A 16,949-nucleotide genomic window follows, 5' to 3' on the forward strand; every position below is an offset into this window, starting at 1 on the left:
CTATGTGGGAATCCCATGCCGATGACTACAGTGTAGATGATGACAGTCAGGTCATGTATCAACAGCATTGACCAGAGGAGGAATGACCGCTACGAAGAGTGCAGAGAAGAGAAATGCCTGCTTCAGCACCAGTGCCGGATTTAAAGGGACCCCTGACCATTAGGTCCAGTCGTGACCGACTCTGGGGTTGCGGCGCTCATCTCGCTTTACTGGCCGAGGGAGCTGGCGTACAGCTTCCGGGTCATGTGGCCAGCATGACTAAGCCACTTCTGGCGAACCAGAGCAGCGCACGGAAACGCCGTTTACCTTCCCGTCACAGCGGTACCTATTTATCTACTTGCACTGACGTGCTTTCGAACTGCTAGGTTGGCAGGTGCAGGGACTGAGCACCGGGAGCTCACTCTGTTGTGGGGATTCGAACCGCTGAACTTCTGATCAGCAAGTCCTAGGATCTGTGGTTTAACCCACAGCGCCACCCACGTCCCTAGTGCTGGATTTACATATAAGCTAAACAAGCTAAAGCTTATGGCCCCACTCTCTTGCCCCCCTGCCCAAAAAAGGAAAAAATCCACTGGATGTACATTTCCAAAATAGAAGATAAAAAACAAATAAAATAAAACCTACATACAGAAACAGTGTTTTGTGTTGTGTAGGCTCCTATGATGTTAAGTAATGGGCTGCGCCTGCTATGCTGCTCCCTAAAATATCACCAGTTTGTTCATTTCTATATATAGGGTGCATACATTCTGCATGTGCAATACATACATTCTGCATGGCTTTCGATACCTATTAGGTCCATAAATAACCATATAGCATATATTCAACACAAAAAAACAGCGACAATTTGTTGTTGACAAAGAACAGCTGGACATATAAAGGCCCCCATTACTTTCAGTAGCTTAGGGCCTCATCAAACCTAACTCTGGCCCTGATCAGCACAACAAGATGCCTTCATTTTCCCCAGCTGCAATAAAACATATCTTTCCATTATTGGTCTCTACAGCCATAGCAGGTGCTGTAACTCCAACAGCTTGACTTTACCTCTGATGGTGCACTCTTCCCTTTTCTGTTGAGACAGACAGATGCCAAGGATGATGGTTGTCTGGGTGTATTCTATCAATTACATTTCCCCACTTATTTCACTGTAACAGAACTGGTTTTTTTGGGGAGGGGGTGGAGTGTCAATTTGGGAAGCTTCTCTTTGCATTCCTGTTTGGTACCAAAAGTGTTGCTCTTTGCAGTTTTTCTCCTGGATTGGGAGTATGAAGCTCTGTCTGTAGAGACTTCCTTTGACTCCATCCACACTTCTTTCCTACGTCAATCAAGCATGCCTCTTCAGCTAGTTTTCCAGCCATTAGAGGAATTGCATAGAAAAGTACCTTCTTCAAGCATAGTTTTATGAAGGCTGTAGTAAAAATGGTATATAGTAGGAATCAATATTCCCAAGTCCTTTGCCATAATAAAGTCCTGCTTCTTCTCCAGTAGTGCTTGGAATTTGAATTATTTGGGTGACATCAATTATTCCCCCACCCACCCTTTTACAAGAAAAGCAATCTGCTGAGGAAGCAAAATGGGAGACTTCTCTCAAGATGTCTGTAATGCAGGGATGAGATGCCTTGTGGGGAAACATCTGGGAGCAGAGGCAGCACATGTCAGGGAGGGGCAGAAGGAGAGACAAAAATGGGTGCAGCAATGTGTGTGACTCTTACAATTGTATGGGAGGCTCTGCGCCAGCCATGTAAAAACCAGAGGTTTCCTTACACACCTTCCCATCCTCTGTCCAGGCAAGCAAGAGGCATTATCACAGTTCAACGACACATTCCAGCCAGACAAATTCACTTGAGGAAGGTACAGAGCACAGCTAGTTAAGGATGTGGTCTGAGGAGCTGGGGAGAAGAAATGTCCACATTCACACCATACATTTAAAGTGCTATGGCAGCACTTTAAACAGTCATGTCTCCCCCAAGGAATTATGGGAGCTGCAGTTTGTTACAGATGCTGAAAGTTGTGGGGAGACCCCTGTTCCCTTCACAGAGCGACAGTTCACAGGGTGGTTTAAGAATCAATCTCTCTTCCCAGGGAACTCTGGGAACTGTAGCTCAGGGGGGGGGTAGGGGGTCTCCTAACAGCTCCTAGTACCCTTAGTAAACTACAGCTCACAGAATTCTTCGTAAGAAGCCATGACTATGGTACATTAAATGTATTGTGTGAATGTGGCCAGAGAGGCCCCATAGCATGAGGTTCCCCTGCTCATCTGTAATGGGTAGGGCTCTTCAAACAGTTTCTGTGGGTTCCCCACTCCCAGTACTCTACCGTAGCTGTGTGTGTTTATACTATAAAATGGTGTGTTTCTTTTGTACGCAATGAAAGGTGTGTTTTTCCCCCTTCTGGTGCCTGGCTTAGATTCTGAAAATAACTGTCTCCTGCTGAAATATTGATTGCATACGGGCTGTTGGCAAACTCCAACTGAGGCGTCAGCTCGCGCTGCCGTCCTGAGGCCATGCAAAGCAAAACCACACAAAGACAAAAGGAGGAGGTGCAGAAAGCAGGGACCCCCTTGTGCCACTGGGGGTGGGGGGTGGGCTTGGGGCTTGCTTTGTTTTCTAATTACCCTTTTCCTTGTCTTGTCTTTGAGGAAGGGCTTGATGAGCGTGTACAGGGCATGGATGTACCAAGGCTGGTTCACAAAATGGACTCCTCCAAAGCGAGCAGGAAAGCTGTCCTGTGGAGAAGAAAGAAACGGAAGCCAATTAACAGAGGCAGCCAGTTAGGTAGGCAAGGAGCAGGTCTACAGGCTGGGCTATTAATTGATGCATTAGGATCGACTACTTTGCAGCACAAACACACACAGAGAGCTTCTGCTTTAACATTCTCTTAGCACTTGCACAGTGAGGCAGCTGCAGGGATGTGGGTGTGCGGTTTAAAGTCTCAGACTCATCCCTAGTTCTCTGTGTGTGTGCACGCACATGTGTGTGCATGTATCTTTCTTTGCAAGCAGCGCAGCATGAATGCGGGAGGGAGTGTGTTTTCTAATTCCCCATTGTGTCACAGAGCCAAGTTCCCATACACCTCTGTGAACACGGCTCACCTCTTCACCCCGGATGCCTTCCCTTCCCCCCTCTGCCCTCCCCCCAAGCCATCATTACAATAGCTGAACTTTCTGGGTGAATGAACTGCACATTATGAAGAAGAAGACGGGTGGAAAATGTTGATAAGTGAAGCTGTTGAGAGGGAGCGGCGTGACAGCACCATGGAAACTGACGCAGACAAGTGCTTGCTTTTGGAGGTTTTGTACAGATACCCAGCAAATTAGCATGCAGGTAGAGTCCTTTCTCCCAGAGTTGTCTGCAGTGGTGGATCCTATTTCAGGTATGCAGAATAACATGGATGAAAGACAAGGCAGACTTTTTCCGGGGTCATTTTCTATCATGAATTCTATTTAATCTCAACATTAGATTCATACAGAATAGACAGGGAATAGACTGGCGTCCTCTGTCATTTTGAAACACTGATGCCTGAGTATATGTTGTAATTACACCCACAAAGAAAAGCAAGTTGCCTGCTGTTGGAGATCATTAGAGGAGCCTTTTTAGTGTTGTTGTTGTTGTTGTCGTCATTGTTTTTTTTTAAAAAAAGCTGACTGGCAAGGAACTGCCCCTAAAGCATATTGTCAACTAAAATGCAACAGTGTTGTGACAATGGAGGAGCTGTGCATCAGGGCAAAGTGCGATGAGGGTGAGTTTAAAAGGTTTTTAAATTGCAGCATTCTTTGTGAATATTCCCATCATTACCCCGAGGGAAGAGGAGAGTATTTCTACGTCAATTACTGTGGCATCTCTCATTGGCAGGAACAGGGCTTTGCTAGCGTCCCAGTGGGCGTAAATCAGCACAGTTTTGCAAAGAGTCAACGGTAAGTTACATTTTGCTTGGAAGGCTGTGGCTCTCTATCACCTGAGAGCCGGGGACAGAGAGACTGCCACACACATTCATTCGTGTATCCCAGGCATAGGCCCACCAGATGTTTGGGACTACAATTGCCATCGTCCCTAGCTAACAGGCTCAGTGGTCAGGGATGATGGGAATTGTAGTCCCAAACATCTGGAGGGCCAGAGTTTGCCTATGCCTTTGAACACATGGAAAGCTGTGCTGACTGGTGGGAGTTCTCCAGGAATCCAGACAGGAGTCTTCCCTAGTCATACCTGGAGGTGCAAGGGATTCAGAGGTGCCAACTTACAAGGGAGATTGGGGGATGTCACATGTGTGACGTGTGCATGATGCGCTATGTTCCATCACAACCTCAGGAGGAGCCAGGGGTGGAGGCAAATGTGGCAGCAGCATGGCTTCAATGGCCAGCGGCCAGTGGCGTAGTGTGGGGGGTGCAGGGGGGGGGCCGGCCGCACCGGGTGCAACATCTGGGGGTTAGGGTTAGGGTGCGCAAATCCACGGGTTAGGGGGCGCAAATCCACGGGTTAGGGGGCGCAAATTACTTGCCTTGCCCCGGGTGCTGACAACCCACGCTACGCCACTGCTAGCGGCTCCTCCTCTCTGGTTCTCAGCTGCCTTATGCTCCTCCTACCACTGCTGGCAGCCAGGGGCTGCTTCCCCGCTCCTTCCCCTCCACAGCAGCAGCAGCAGGAGCTGGTCACGGAAGCTACACTGTGCTTGGCTCTGGGCTTGGTCTCCTCTGCCTCCTTATTTTTTTTAACATTGGGGGCAGCCCGCCAAAAAAAATATTCAGGGGGGGGAGCTTGGCTCCCAGGAGTAGGCAGCCATACAGGGATCGAATCTGGGACCCTATGCATGCAAACCATGTGACCTACCTGAAGGAGCATCTCCACCCCCATCATTCAGCCCAGACACTGAGGTCCAGCTCCAAGGGCCTTCTGGTGGTTTCCTCCCTTCGAGAAGTGAGGTTACAGGGAAACAAGCAGAAGGCCTTCTCGGTAGCCATGCCCACCCTTTGGAACGCCCTCCTGTCAGATGTCAAGGAAATAAACAACTACTTGACTTTTCTAAAAGTCATGTGAAGGCAGCCCTGTATAGGGAGGTTTTTAATGTTTGATGTCATCCTGTGCTTTTATATTTGATGCAAGCTGCCTGGAATGTCTGGGGCAACCCAGTCAGATGGGTAGGGTAGAAATAATAAAATTATTATTACCAAGTGAGTAACAGACCCCTTCTGCAGCTGGATGCCCAGTGGGCAGCTTACAGGCAATTTCACATGGATTCCAAGAGTTTCATAACAAAAGCTAACAGGGTGCTCTGGATAGCTTACAACAATTTTAAAACACTCCAGACATACCTCCGCTATCTCTCTCCTCACATAGGCTATCATACAAGGAAACCAAGGCAGTCTCAGTGTCTAAAATGTCTCTGAAACACAATTGGATCCAGAAAAGAAGACTTAATAAAGAGTGCCTGGAGTTGGTCAATCACCACTCTCTCTAGAGCCTTGCACAGGAAAGGGACATGTGCAACCAGCCTACAGTTGTTAAGATCTTCTGGTCCAAACAAAGTTTCTTAAGGAATGGTCCCACTACTGCCTTAGAGGGACATTTATTATCTCATAGGCCCAGCTGGTGGTCCCATCCCTACAAAATGTTATCAGCCACAAGGGGAAAAGATCGGGAACACAAATGGTTCCCTGCACCTATCCAAGTACCTTATCCACATTCTTGAGTCTTATCAATTGAAATTCATCTACCAACACTTGACCAGTGTAAAAAGTCCTGTACCAGAATGGAGATATTCTTCACTGCCATCACCACCGAATAATAGCTTTTCCTTTTAATAAAAGCTGCAGACATGTTACACCACTGTTAGACTAACACACAGCAAGCCATTTCCCAAATAACATAGTACAAATGGAGAAATCTTTACAGAAATGCCACCCCAGTAAAGTCTGTGGAAACATTTCTAACTATAAGCCTTAGAACAGGCATAGGCAAACTCTGGCCCTCCAGATGTTTGGGACTACAATTCCCATCATCTCTGACCACTGGTCCTGTTAGCTAGGGATGATGGGAATTGTAGTCCCAAACATCTGGAGGGCTGGAGTTTGTCTATGCCTGTCTTAGAACCTACATCTCCCCTTCCTAGTTTCTCATTATAATGGCATAATGTAATTTAGCCAACTCACCATTAACAGGTGTAATTAATTTTCTTGCCTGATTGTTTTGAAAAAACTTTGAACTTGTGTCTTGTTCTATCATGGAGGTTCAGGGCAAGAAACAACAGGTTGCATTAATTAAGTAAGTAAAATGTATTCATTGAAAAGAGTTACTCCATCTTTATTGAAAAGGCAGGTAGCAACACCAGCATTAAAAACATCAAAGCATTAGCTAAACAAAAAAAAAACCCTAAACAGTTAAAAAAAATGGCAGGATAAAACCTAACCTATAAAAGTATAATTATAAAGGCAACAGCTGAAAACCAAACATTAACTTCTGGTGGATATTTTAGTAGATATTTAACGAGGTGGATCTTTAGAGGAGGAGAATTATAATGTGGTCACCAACTAGGTTTTACCCAAAGTAAACCTATTGAAATTAATAGACCAAAACTTGGTAAGTCACCAATCACAGAGTGGCTAAATTATACTCAAGATTTAGACCCATTGACTTCAATGCTTCTATGCTGAGAATGACTTGGTCAGGTACTAGCTAATTAAAATAAGCATTTGTTTGAAGTAGACCTAGGTATAATTTTTGGATGACGGTATAGGGTTCTGATTCTGCAGTGATATATACGATACATCGACAAATTAGTTGAAGGCAAAAAAGCTTTTGAAATATGTGTGAACTACGTAGACCTTTATTTGTGATTTGAGCCTGTGCCACGCTCTCCCTCTTCTCAGAGAGAATGTGAGATGGGCACATTGTATCTCAGTAGAGAGAAAAAGAATTAAGGCACAGGGAGGTGGATGGTGGGGAGGAAGGACCCTGCAAATGCAGTAATTTGTTATTTCACTGTCTAGGAGCCATGGAGGTTTGCTGCTCACATTACTCATTTGTTTTCTGATTTCCCCAAGGTTCTTTTTGTTAACTTGGGAAGTAAAGCCATTACGTGTCAGTATTTCTCTATTCTCCCCACTGCCTCCAGCAGCACATTCTCCTTTCTTGTAGAAGCATGTTGCAGGAGCCTAATGCATCTTTTTTGCCAAATGCTAAAGATACTAACATGCAAAGCAAGAAAGGCATTTCTTGAAAACTGCATTAGAGCCAGTATACTTATTGCATCTTCAGATGGTCCCTGAACAAAATCTACAATAGTATAGCTGAACCAAAACTATTTAGGGGCAAGCAACAGATTGGGTTAAATGTACTGTTTGGTGCTCTCTGTTTGGTGATGTTGTTCAATTTTTAATTAGCAGCTGAAGGTGGGCCTGACCCCAAGCAGATGGCAGTCCACATGGAGGGGGCATTTAACCTTTTCTTCCTGTGCTGTAGCCTTTGCAAAGCAAAATTGCTAACTGAAGCGTTAATGATTGAAGCATATTCCCAGGAAATGCCGCAGTGGAATACCGCTGGTATTAGTATAACAGTGATAAAAGTACCATCCTCCAAGATCCAATGCAATCGAAACAATAACTTTTAAAGATTAAAGTTCTTCTATATTTAGGCAGGCATTAAAATCACAAATTAAAATATTTAAATCCCAAAAGATCGTCTTGCTCAACACACAAAACATGAAAGGCAAAGCTTCTTGCCTTTAAACACAACATGCAATCTTTTCATTTTAAGGATTTATGGCTTTCTAAGGCTAATAAGTATTATATCAGGCATAGCCAAACTCGGCCCTCCAGATGTTTTGGGACTACAACTCCCATCATTCCTAGCTAACAGGACCAGTGATCAGGGACGATGGGAGTTGTAGTCCCATAACATCTGGAGGTCCGAGTTTGTCTATGCCTGTATTATATCCATACAGTTTTTCAAAAAGCCCCAGACCCAATTTTTTTCTGTCAGCAGATTTATTTTCAGGCTCCAGTTTGCTGCCAAACAATGCAGGCTGGAGCTTTGCTCTACAGGGGCAGGACCTGATAGTGCAGTTGAGCTGGTACCTTGCCATTTAAAAGGGCAAATCCAGGATACAAATGAATTTGTTTATAGGTGTCACCAGATTGCCATTTTGAACAGGATACTTGGGTGAACGTTCATGTTTTTGTTTTAAATATATCTGCACTTTGGGGTGTTTTCCTAAATTGTTTTTCTTGCGCATCACCTTGATATGTGTGTGTAGGAGGTGATTAATAATAGTAATAAACAGTAATAAACAATAATATGACTAGTTTTAGCCTAAAATTGCTGCAGAGAGCTGGATTCCCTCCCCGTAAAAACTTAACATTGCACAGCATGTCACACCTCTTGTCCTTTAAAAAATATAGCATGACTACAGTGTAAACCTACATACCTTGGCTTGCACCCAAAGTGAGGCAGCAAGTAGGAAGCGTTCAGACCAAGAGTGAAATATAGCTGTCGGATAAATCCCTCTGCAACCCTATATGAACCAGTATATACAGTCTCTGTATCCCTATATGAACCAGTGCTGCAGATGTAATAGTAACAGCTTCTAATTACACTGAGAAAAGAATCCTACACCATTTTGAGCCCGGGTTCATTTTTGACACCCTAGGTTAGTTGGTTAGGTGATTGTAGCTGGCATAGTTCAGTGCTGACAATCTGGAGGCATCTGTCCATTAAAAAAAACGTAGTAGTCAGAACTAAAATCAGTACTCAGAACTGAATTTTCACTTCACTAGTCTCCAAGCACAACCACTATCTTCAATCTCCCTCCTCGCTTAGAAAACAGATTAAATAATAGAGAGCTGTAGCAGAATCTGTGTTAAGTTATTTTTCTACTTCATAAACTCAGCTGGAATAAGTTGGCCTGCACCAGGGAATTATCATATTTAATCCTTTAGCAGAAACACCCTATAGATTTTTCCACTGTGTTTGTTTTCTGGTTGTGTTCAGTACATAATAAACTGAGCAATTAACAATTGTTTCCCATAATCATTCTTGCAATATAATGAGACGTCCATGCCTTCTGTTTATTTTGCAGTTGACAGATGAGTTAAATAAAGTGAGTTGCAGAGCCAACGTACTTGCTCAGGAAGTTTTGATCTGCCTTTGCAAAATAACAGTGTCCTATTTTATGATCCATCAAAATAAATCATAGCCTTGAGATTTCTATAGCTCTCTCTAGAAATCATATATACTGTGTGTATATATATAATGCTAAGTGTGCCACTTTGGAGCTCTCTACATCAGGGGGGAGAAAATGTAGGCCTTGACCTAATTTCATGGGGGGGGGGGGAGCCTAGAGGGAGAGGCGGGGAATGTCAGGGAGATAATGGGAGGAGGAATGGAAGGAGGAAAAGGGAGAAGCGTTTGCCAATAAAGCCCTAAATGACTTAAGTTAGGATATCTGGACTCCTCTATACAACCCTGCCCAGAGGTTGGGGGGGGGGGGTTATTTACAGAGATCCTGTTAAATCCCATACCAGCAAAATAAGTTTTGTTGGTGGGAATGTGAGGTGTGCCTTTTACCGTGTCAGCCCCCTGCTGGTGGATCTTCCAGCTGAAGGAGATGAGGCTAGCCCTGCCCCAATGCCTGGTGCCATTTTGGCAGGCAGTGAAAACATTCTTATTCTGGGTGACTATTTAATGGCTTTGAGAAGGTTTAACTCTGCCACTTTGGGTTTTCAAGGTTTTGGTTTTAATTTTTGTAACTAGGTGGTGTTTGGTTTGGTTCTTTCATTCTTGTGGGCCTTTGTTAGGCCTAAAAGTTGTATTAAAATCTCAAAAATAAAATACTGTACAGTGGTACCTCTGCATGCGAACGGGATCCGTTCCGGAGCCCCGTTTGCATCCTGGAGCTAATGTAAGATGCGACTGTGCATCTGCGCATGCGCAGGTCGCGTTTCGCCGCTTCTGCGCATGCGCATGACGTCATTTTGAGCGTCTGCGTGTGTGTGAGTGGCAAAACCTGGAGGTAACGTGTTCTGTTACTTCCGGGGTGCCGTGGAGCACAACCCGAAAATGCTTATTCTGAAGCCTATTCATCCCGAGGTATGACTGTGTATCAGAAAGGCAATCAGTTCAGATTTCTAGCGAAAGGGATATTTCCTGGCAGCGCAGTGAGTGGAGAAGAAAAGGGGGGGGGGAGAACATAAGAAGAGCTTGCTAGATGGGGCAGTGGCCCATCTAGTCCAACAACCTGTTTTCACAGTGGCCAATCAGATGCCTGTGGGAAACTGGCAAGCAGGACCTGAGCACAAGAGCACTCTCCCCTCCTGAGCTTTCCAGAAACTGGTATTCAGAAAAGAGCGTGACCCCACCAACGTTTAGGTTTTGTTTCAGCAGTGCATTTTTTTTAACCTCCACAGTCAAAGGCATAATGCTTCTGAGCACCAGATGTAGCAGTTACAATCACACAGCTCCTCCAGTACATATCCTTGTATTCAAGGACACATAGACCAAGGCCAATATACAAGACAATGTCAAAGGCACTCCTTTAGAAGTAAGGCTCAGGCTTGTGAGAGATGCACAACTTGAAATGGTGTTGTAGGAAAAAAATCCATTCTGAATATTCTCCACTGTTGCCTTCACTAACGGCCACCAACCTGAATGGTTTTAAAAGGGTTACTCTGTGTGCTGCCAACAGCAATGGAGGAGATATTCCTCTCAACATCAGCTGCTGGGGACACAAGTCCTGATGCACTTAGGTCCTGCTTCTGGTGGGCCACTGCAAGAACAGGAAGCTGAACCAGATAGGTTGATCCAGCAGGTCTCTTCTCCTTAGGCTTCCTAAGAGAATTATAGAACTGGAAACCACATCATCTTGGAATGATGGCTATCCACATTGTCCTCATTCAGACAAGGCTGTGAAATGAATGCTACTGTTGATTCAGGATCTCGAGTCTTCTTTTAATTTTAACCTCACAATGTCTGCAAGCTAGTAAGCTTCAGGGTCATTGTAACCTATTAGCTTTCCATTGCTCATTTAAAGTCATCAGACCAGCAGCAGATAATTATCTCAGAGAAGTGACGTTTCTAAGCCAAATCAGACTATCCAGGGAATACCAACAACCCTGGAGCGGATTTTGCTTTTCTAATTTACTCCTTGTTTGCTCTGTCATTTTGTATTGTGCAGCATTAAGGACAAGGAGAAAAGTATTAGTGTGGAAGGGGAAGAGACAGTTCCACAGCTACCATGTATCTTGTTCTCCGTTAAATTAATAGGAAGAGTGCAATCAATAGACCGAATCTCCTGGGGCTGATTTGATGCCCAAATTAAGTTTTGGTTGTTGTTGTTGTTCTAAAAAAAAAATTCATTTTAGTTCAATCCACTGTTCATGCATTCACATTTCAATCCTACTTTTATACTCATTTATGTTGCCCTTAACCAGAAATGGCTGGCACCAAATACCCCCTCCACCCCCAAAGAAAAGCAGTGGTTCTGCTGTTCCCTGGAATGATCCAAAGGTAGGGACAAGTAGCTCTGAGTTCAGGGCTGCACAAGCACACCGACAGAGCCAATCCAATTATTACCTATGGTAATAACATTTTGGTACATTGGTGATTAACAACCCCAAGATACAAAGTAGCTGACAGGGAGTACTCCAGATGTTCTTGGACTCCAACTGACACCACCCCAGACCACCGGCCACTTTGCTTGGGGCTGATGGGAGCTGTAGTCCAATAACATCTGGGGTGCACCAGCCTTGAGACCCTGGTGCAAAGGGAAGCAACCAGGTTGAGACAGAGAGAGAATAAAGGTATACAACCAACTAGGGGTCACATTTTGCATGCAACTGGAAGGATAAAAGCAAAAGCTGTGTTTAAAATGCCTTTCTTGGTCATTTGCGAGTCTCTTTCAAAATGCACTGTGCCCTTGAGGCATGTTATCAAGGGGATCCATGCCATTTCTATGCCATTTCTATGCCTCTTCTATTGTGTATTTTCATGACCCTGGGCCTGGCAGTATCTGTACATCCAAGCATGGGAAAGTGAGCAGCCAGGGACCTCTCCCAAAATGTCACAGAGAGGATAAATGCCCCCAGCTTTGGTTAACATGGATAAGTACAACAAAGCAGAACATAATTATGGAAGGCCTAGTGGCACTTGCCTTTCATTTCACAAAAGCCGGCTGACTTAAAAGCAACAGTCTCTCTCCTCCTCTTCTTGGTTCGTGCACACGCATTATACAGTATTGACTGATGGAATGGGGCTTGTGTAGTAATCCATTACATTCAGAATTAATTGAACTACATACTCATGGGCAAATTGATTCAAGTTAAATAGAAATTCATCTGAACCATTCTGTGCCAACTAAACTGGGGGGGGGACACAGCAAAAAAAAATCATCAGTTCTAAATGATTGCTGCAAGAAACTTGGGTGGTAAATAGGAAATATGCAGATACCCTACATATGTGCACACAATTTTTGAACACCCAGTTACATGTGTATGGGGAAGCTGGCTAGATCAGGTGTCCAGATGTGCAAACGCTGCTATTTACATGGTATTTACATTTATATGCACACAGGGAAGTGTTTGCCCTACTAAGCAGTGGTGGCTTCAGTCTTTAAACTACTGCCTGAACATTTTTAATATGCAAGACCCTTCCAAACCTCTTCCTCCCCAGAGAGCTGAAAGTATCTATCTTGAAGATACGAGAGTAAGGACAGGAAGCATCGTTTCTTAGGGAATGGCTCTAACTCCATGGTAGAGCACATGCTTTTATTCTGTTTGAAGCCCTGATGAGCTGCCAGTCCCTGAAGATACTGGGCTGAATGGTCCAATGATCAGACTTATACCAAGCTTCCCGTGTACTAAATTCTGCCCTCACTCCAACTTGGCTTCAATATGGACAGCATGAGAGCTTGGTCTCAGCAAATCCTAGGAGTGCTTAGTTTACTATCCTCCTTTGGTGTGTATACTATTGAACTTTCTATGCCAATTCATCACCAGTGGCCACTAGCTGGGAATGGACCACACCCTGGCAGATTACCATAGATCATCTATTGATTGGACTGGATTCTGTCTTTGTGTGCTGCAGAATTTTATGACACCTACAGCTATCTGTTTCTACTGCATGGCCACCTTGTATCATTATTTAAAAAATATTGTTCTTTCTCTCTACTAAGGGTAGCTCTGCTCACCCATGTAGGAAAAACTTCATGCATATGATATATTGGAGTCTGATGCATGATATCTTAACCCTGTCAGGGCCAGCTCTACCATTAGTCAGAGAAGGACAACTAATGGTTTTTTTTTCTTTCCTTTTTTTTTTTTTTAAGGACAACTAATGTTGAATGTCATGAAAGAGCAGCCAATTGTGATCTATTTGTAGTTGTATTGGTGGTGGTGGTAGTTGCATTTACAAGAAGGAAGAGAGGTGCATGGGAGATTTTCTGCCCCACTTCCCCAAATAACTTGGCTAGCCTGGGGTACTATGTACATTGACATGGGCATAGGCGAATGCTGTTCTGCTTTAAGCAGCAAAATGTCTTCAGCCATGCCTTTTATCTCACAATAACTTTGCTAGATGTTAAGATGCCCCAGGATTCCTTGTTGTCTTGCTGAAACTGACAGAGGGAGCCTCCTGATTTTGTGGGAAGATTCAAGCGCATACCTGGAAATTGAGGCTCACACCACAACAGTAGGTTAAACTGTTTTGTTGCCCTGGTGCTTCAAAAAAGAAAGAGCCTTTTGGAAGATAGAAAAGTCATGGGGAAATGCCCTGAAAATGAACTAATGATTAACAGGAAGACATCTAAACACCCCAAAGCAAATCAGGATGAATGCTGGTTGTCATATAAGCTCCCCACAAACGAATCGGAATAAAAACCAAACATAATCCAACTTTCATACAAGTGATGAGTGCTCAATAAATAGGTCATCTATTCTAGAGGAACTCTAACACCATCACCCTCTGTAATTTACAACAGAAAGAGGTACACTGAACAGTGATGCCTGAAATTCTGTCTTTCTGAAATGTAGAAAGCTATGCTTTTAGCAAAAGAAATCCCTGTGGTAATAAGCAATATCCTGGGTTCTTTCATATTGCAAAGAGAGGAACATTCTTCTGAGCCCTTTGACTCCTCTGAGAGGCAGAGGACAGCAAGCTGTGTTCCATCATTATAACAAAACTCACCTTCATAACCCAAAGGCATGACTTGTGTTTGGATACTAGAAGAACAACCTGTCCCTTTGCACTGAAGATTTCAGGCAGAGATTTAGAACCTGCTTGAAATGTCTGCAAGGAGAGGCTCACTGTGACTAGTGTGCTATAATATGATTCCATTTCCACCCTTTGCTATGATGTTTAATATGGATGTATAAACTTGACAGCTCCTCACTGTGCTTGTAGTTGCAGTTACAATGCTGGCCAGTGATTTCATTCAACTGATAAAACTTCCAGTGGTGATGGCATAGCAATAGACAGAGGGAAGGTGCCTTCCTATACCTTCCTTTCAGTAGTGGAAGTGGAGGGCATCACTCAGGGAAGACTTCCCCTGCTGATGACCTTCAGATGTTTTGGACTGTAAGCCCCTTCATCCCTGGCCATTGGCTGTACTGGTTGAGACTGATGGGAGCTGTAACCCAAAATCTGAAAGTAACCAGGTTGGAGAAGGGACTCAGTGAATTCCACCTCACGCATCTTGGTTCACACTGTTCCACAGTGTGAAGGTTCTACATGGGGGGTAAGTTATAAGGCTGGTGTTAGTCTATCTTCAAGAAATCCCCCCCAATGAATTTTCATCATAGAAAGTTTAGAAGAGAAAACTGCAGCAAATCTGCCAATATACACACCATCCTTACTGCTTTGGTGACATCAGTATCCCTTCCCTCTTCTCACACCTCTTTGCATGATGCAGATGGCTCACTGGCAAGCTGCTGATATGCACTCCATGCTGGTAAATCATACACTGTTTGACCATTCCCTCTGATTGCCGTATTCATGTACCACAACCTTTGAGCATTTGTTTAGAACTCAGAGAACTACGTGCTCCTTTTCACTGACATTTGCAGAACAATATGAAATCAGCATCTACTATATATTTTGACAGTTCGCTATGCATTTGGACACTTTTAAAGATATGGTAACCAAATCAAGGAGCAGGTTTTTGTCTGTGTTTGGATACAACTGGACACCATTTTGAATCAAGATGGTGGACTGAGCCTTTCAAAACTGCAATGGTTTTTTCTCATTTCTTAGAATTCCTGAGCAGCAGCAGGTACAATTTTGTGGTGGCTGGTCAAAAAATAAATGGTTATACATGATTGTTAATCAATATTCCAAGAGGTCATGGAGGTGGAAACAGGAGAGCAAGCACCCATGCTCTGATTGGGCCTCAGCAAAAGACAGCAACTGCCAGGCAGCACAAACAGTTGGGTGGGTAGGTAGGTAGGTAGGTAGATAGGCACGCTTACTATTGATTAACCACTAGGGAGTGGACAGGAAATAAACTGGGGGGAATGGAGAGCATTAAATATATTTATAACTTTTTGCCTTTTTAGTTTAATCTGAACATTACCTCTGTTGTCATTGTTCACTTTTGATTCCCTGGTTCTTGTCTACCCCGATGTTCCTGGACATGTGTCATTTCTGTGGTCAACTTTGTTTTGAACAAATAAACGTGACATATTAAAAAATGAAGGGCATCTGATATTTGGACTTTTGACACACACCCTTTTGCCCATTCAAAATGCCAGTGAGTAACTATGCCACCTTTGCAATCACATCTCCAATGTTTCGTTAAACAAAAAAAGTGTGCCCAATATTCATATCAGCATTCAGGTTGATGAACAAAACTACTGGTCAAAGAACCCGGCTCTTTCTCTTAGCTTAAAAGTTGAATGCAAAAATACAAAGAACAAATGCATCAGATAAGTATGCAGCGGGTACTTTCTGGTTGTTTGGTCTTAGAATCACTTTGGAGCTGTTGGCAACCATATGCAGTGACCTTAATCTTTTCACCAAAGTAACTGTGCATACTCAAAGAACCATGTAGCTGATGCAATTGAACAGTATGACTCATTCCTTTTTCTGACTCAGAAATGACTTTGCAATGAATTAGATAAACTTTTTTTAAGGACACTTAATAGAACAAGAACCTACTGTAACAGGGGTTATTAATATGGTGCCTGCAGGCACACATGAGCCCCACAGAGGTCTTCTCTAGTATCCTGAGTGTCCAAGTCTATCGCCCAAAATTAGGCTTGACAGACACATCCCATTGTAGCCAATATAATAGGTTGCAGGGTATGCTTGGTTGCTGAGTATGTGTGGTGCCCACAAAAGTTAGGAGCATAGAATTGTAGAGTTACAAGGGACTTCAAGGCTCATCAAGTCCAATCCCCTGCAATGCAGGAATCACAGTTAAAGAATCTTGACAGATGGCCATCCAATCTCTGTTGTAAAACCTCCAATGTAGAAGAGTCACCACCTGAGGGAGTCCGTTCCACCATCCAATGATTTCTTTCTCCATCCTGCAAATGTGTTGTGGATTTCCATCTCCTCCTGTCCTCAATTTCTGCCTTGTAATTCCTGCTGGGTTCTGGCATTCCAATTGCCTCTGGTCCTTTAACCCTCACCTGCTTGATTCGTTGCCTCACCTCCAGTCCATCCATGACTATCTCTATTGCCCTTTTGATCCTTGGATCCCGACGGCAGTCTGAAAGCTAGGCCAAGGCTGCACAACTACTCCGACAAGGTCTCATTTCAGGCATGAAATCTCTATAGCTTTTCCTAGGAAGGTCCAATAGCCAGCCAAAGGAAATAGTATGTAGCCTGAAATGGTCCACTGACAAGAAGACATTCCAAGCTGAAATTCAGATAGTTCACTACACAGAGGAACCTCACACAGACCTGATATTTCCTGCTCCCTGCAATCCTTATGTAGTTGGACTGCTTGGGGAAAGAAAATTTGTGAATTCT

General features: G+C 43.8%; 1 protein-coding gene across 1 annotated transcript in view; it reads right to left on the reverse strand.

Annotated features, from left to right (window-relative positions):
- Positions 1-16,949, reverse strand: part of CLVS1 (clavesin 1) — a 61,095-nt gene that overhangs the window by 11,011 nt on the left and 33,135 nt on the right. The window contains exon 4 of the mRNA XM_083451318.1: positions 2,612-2,722. Coding sequence (XP_083307444.1) covers positions 2,612-2,722 — 111 coding nt within the window. The remainder of the gene's footprint in view (positions 1-2,611; positions 2,723-16,949) is intronic.

Source organism: Podarcis tiliguerta, assembly GCF_965153285.1.
Source record: "Podarcis tiliguerta genome assembly, chromosome: 7".
Lineage (NCBI taxonomy): Eukaryota > Metazoa > Chordata > Lepidosauria > Squamata > Lacertidae > Podarcis > Podarcis tiliguerta.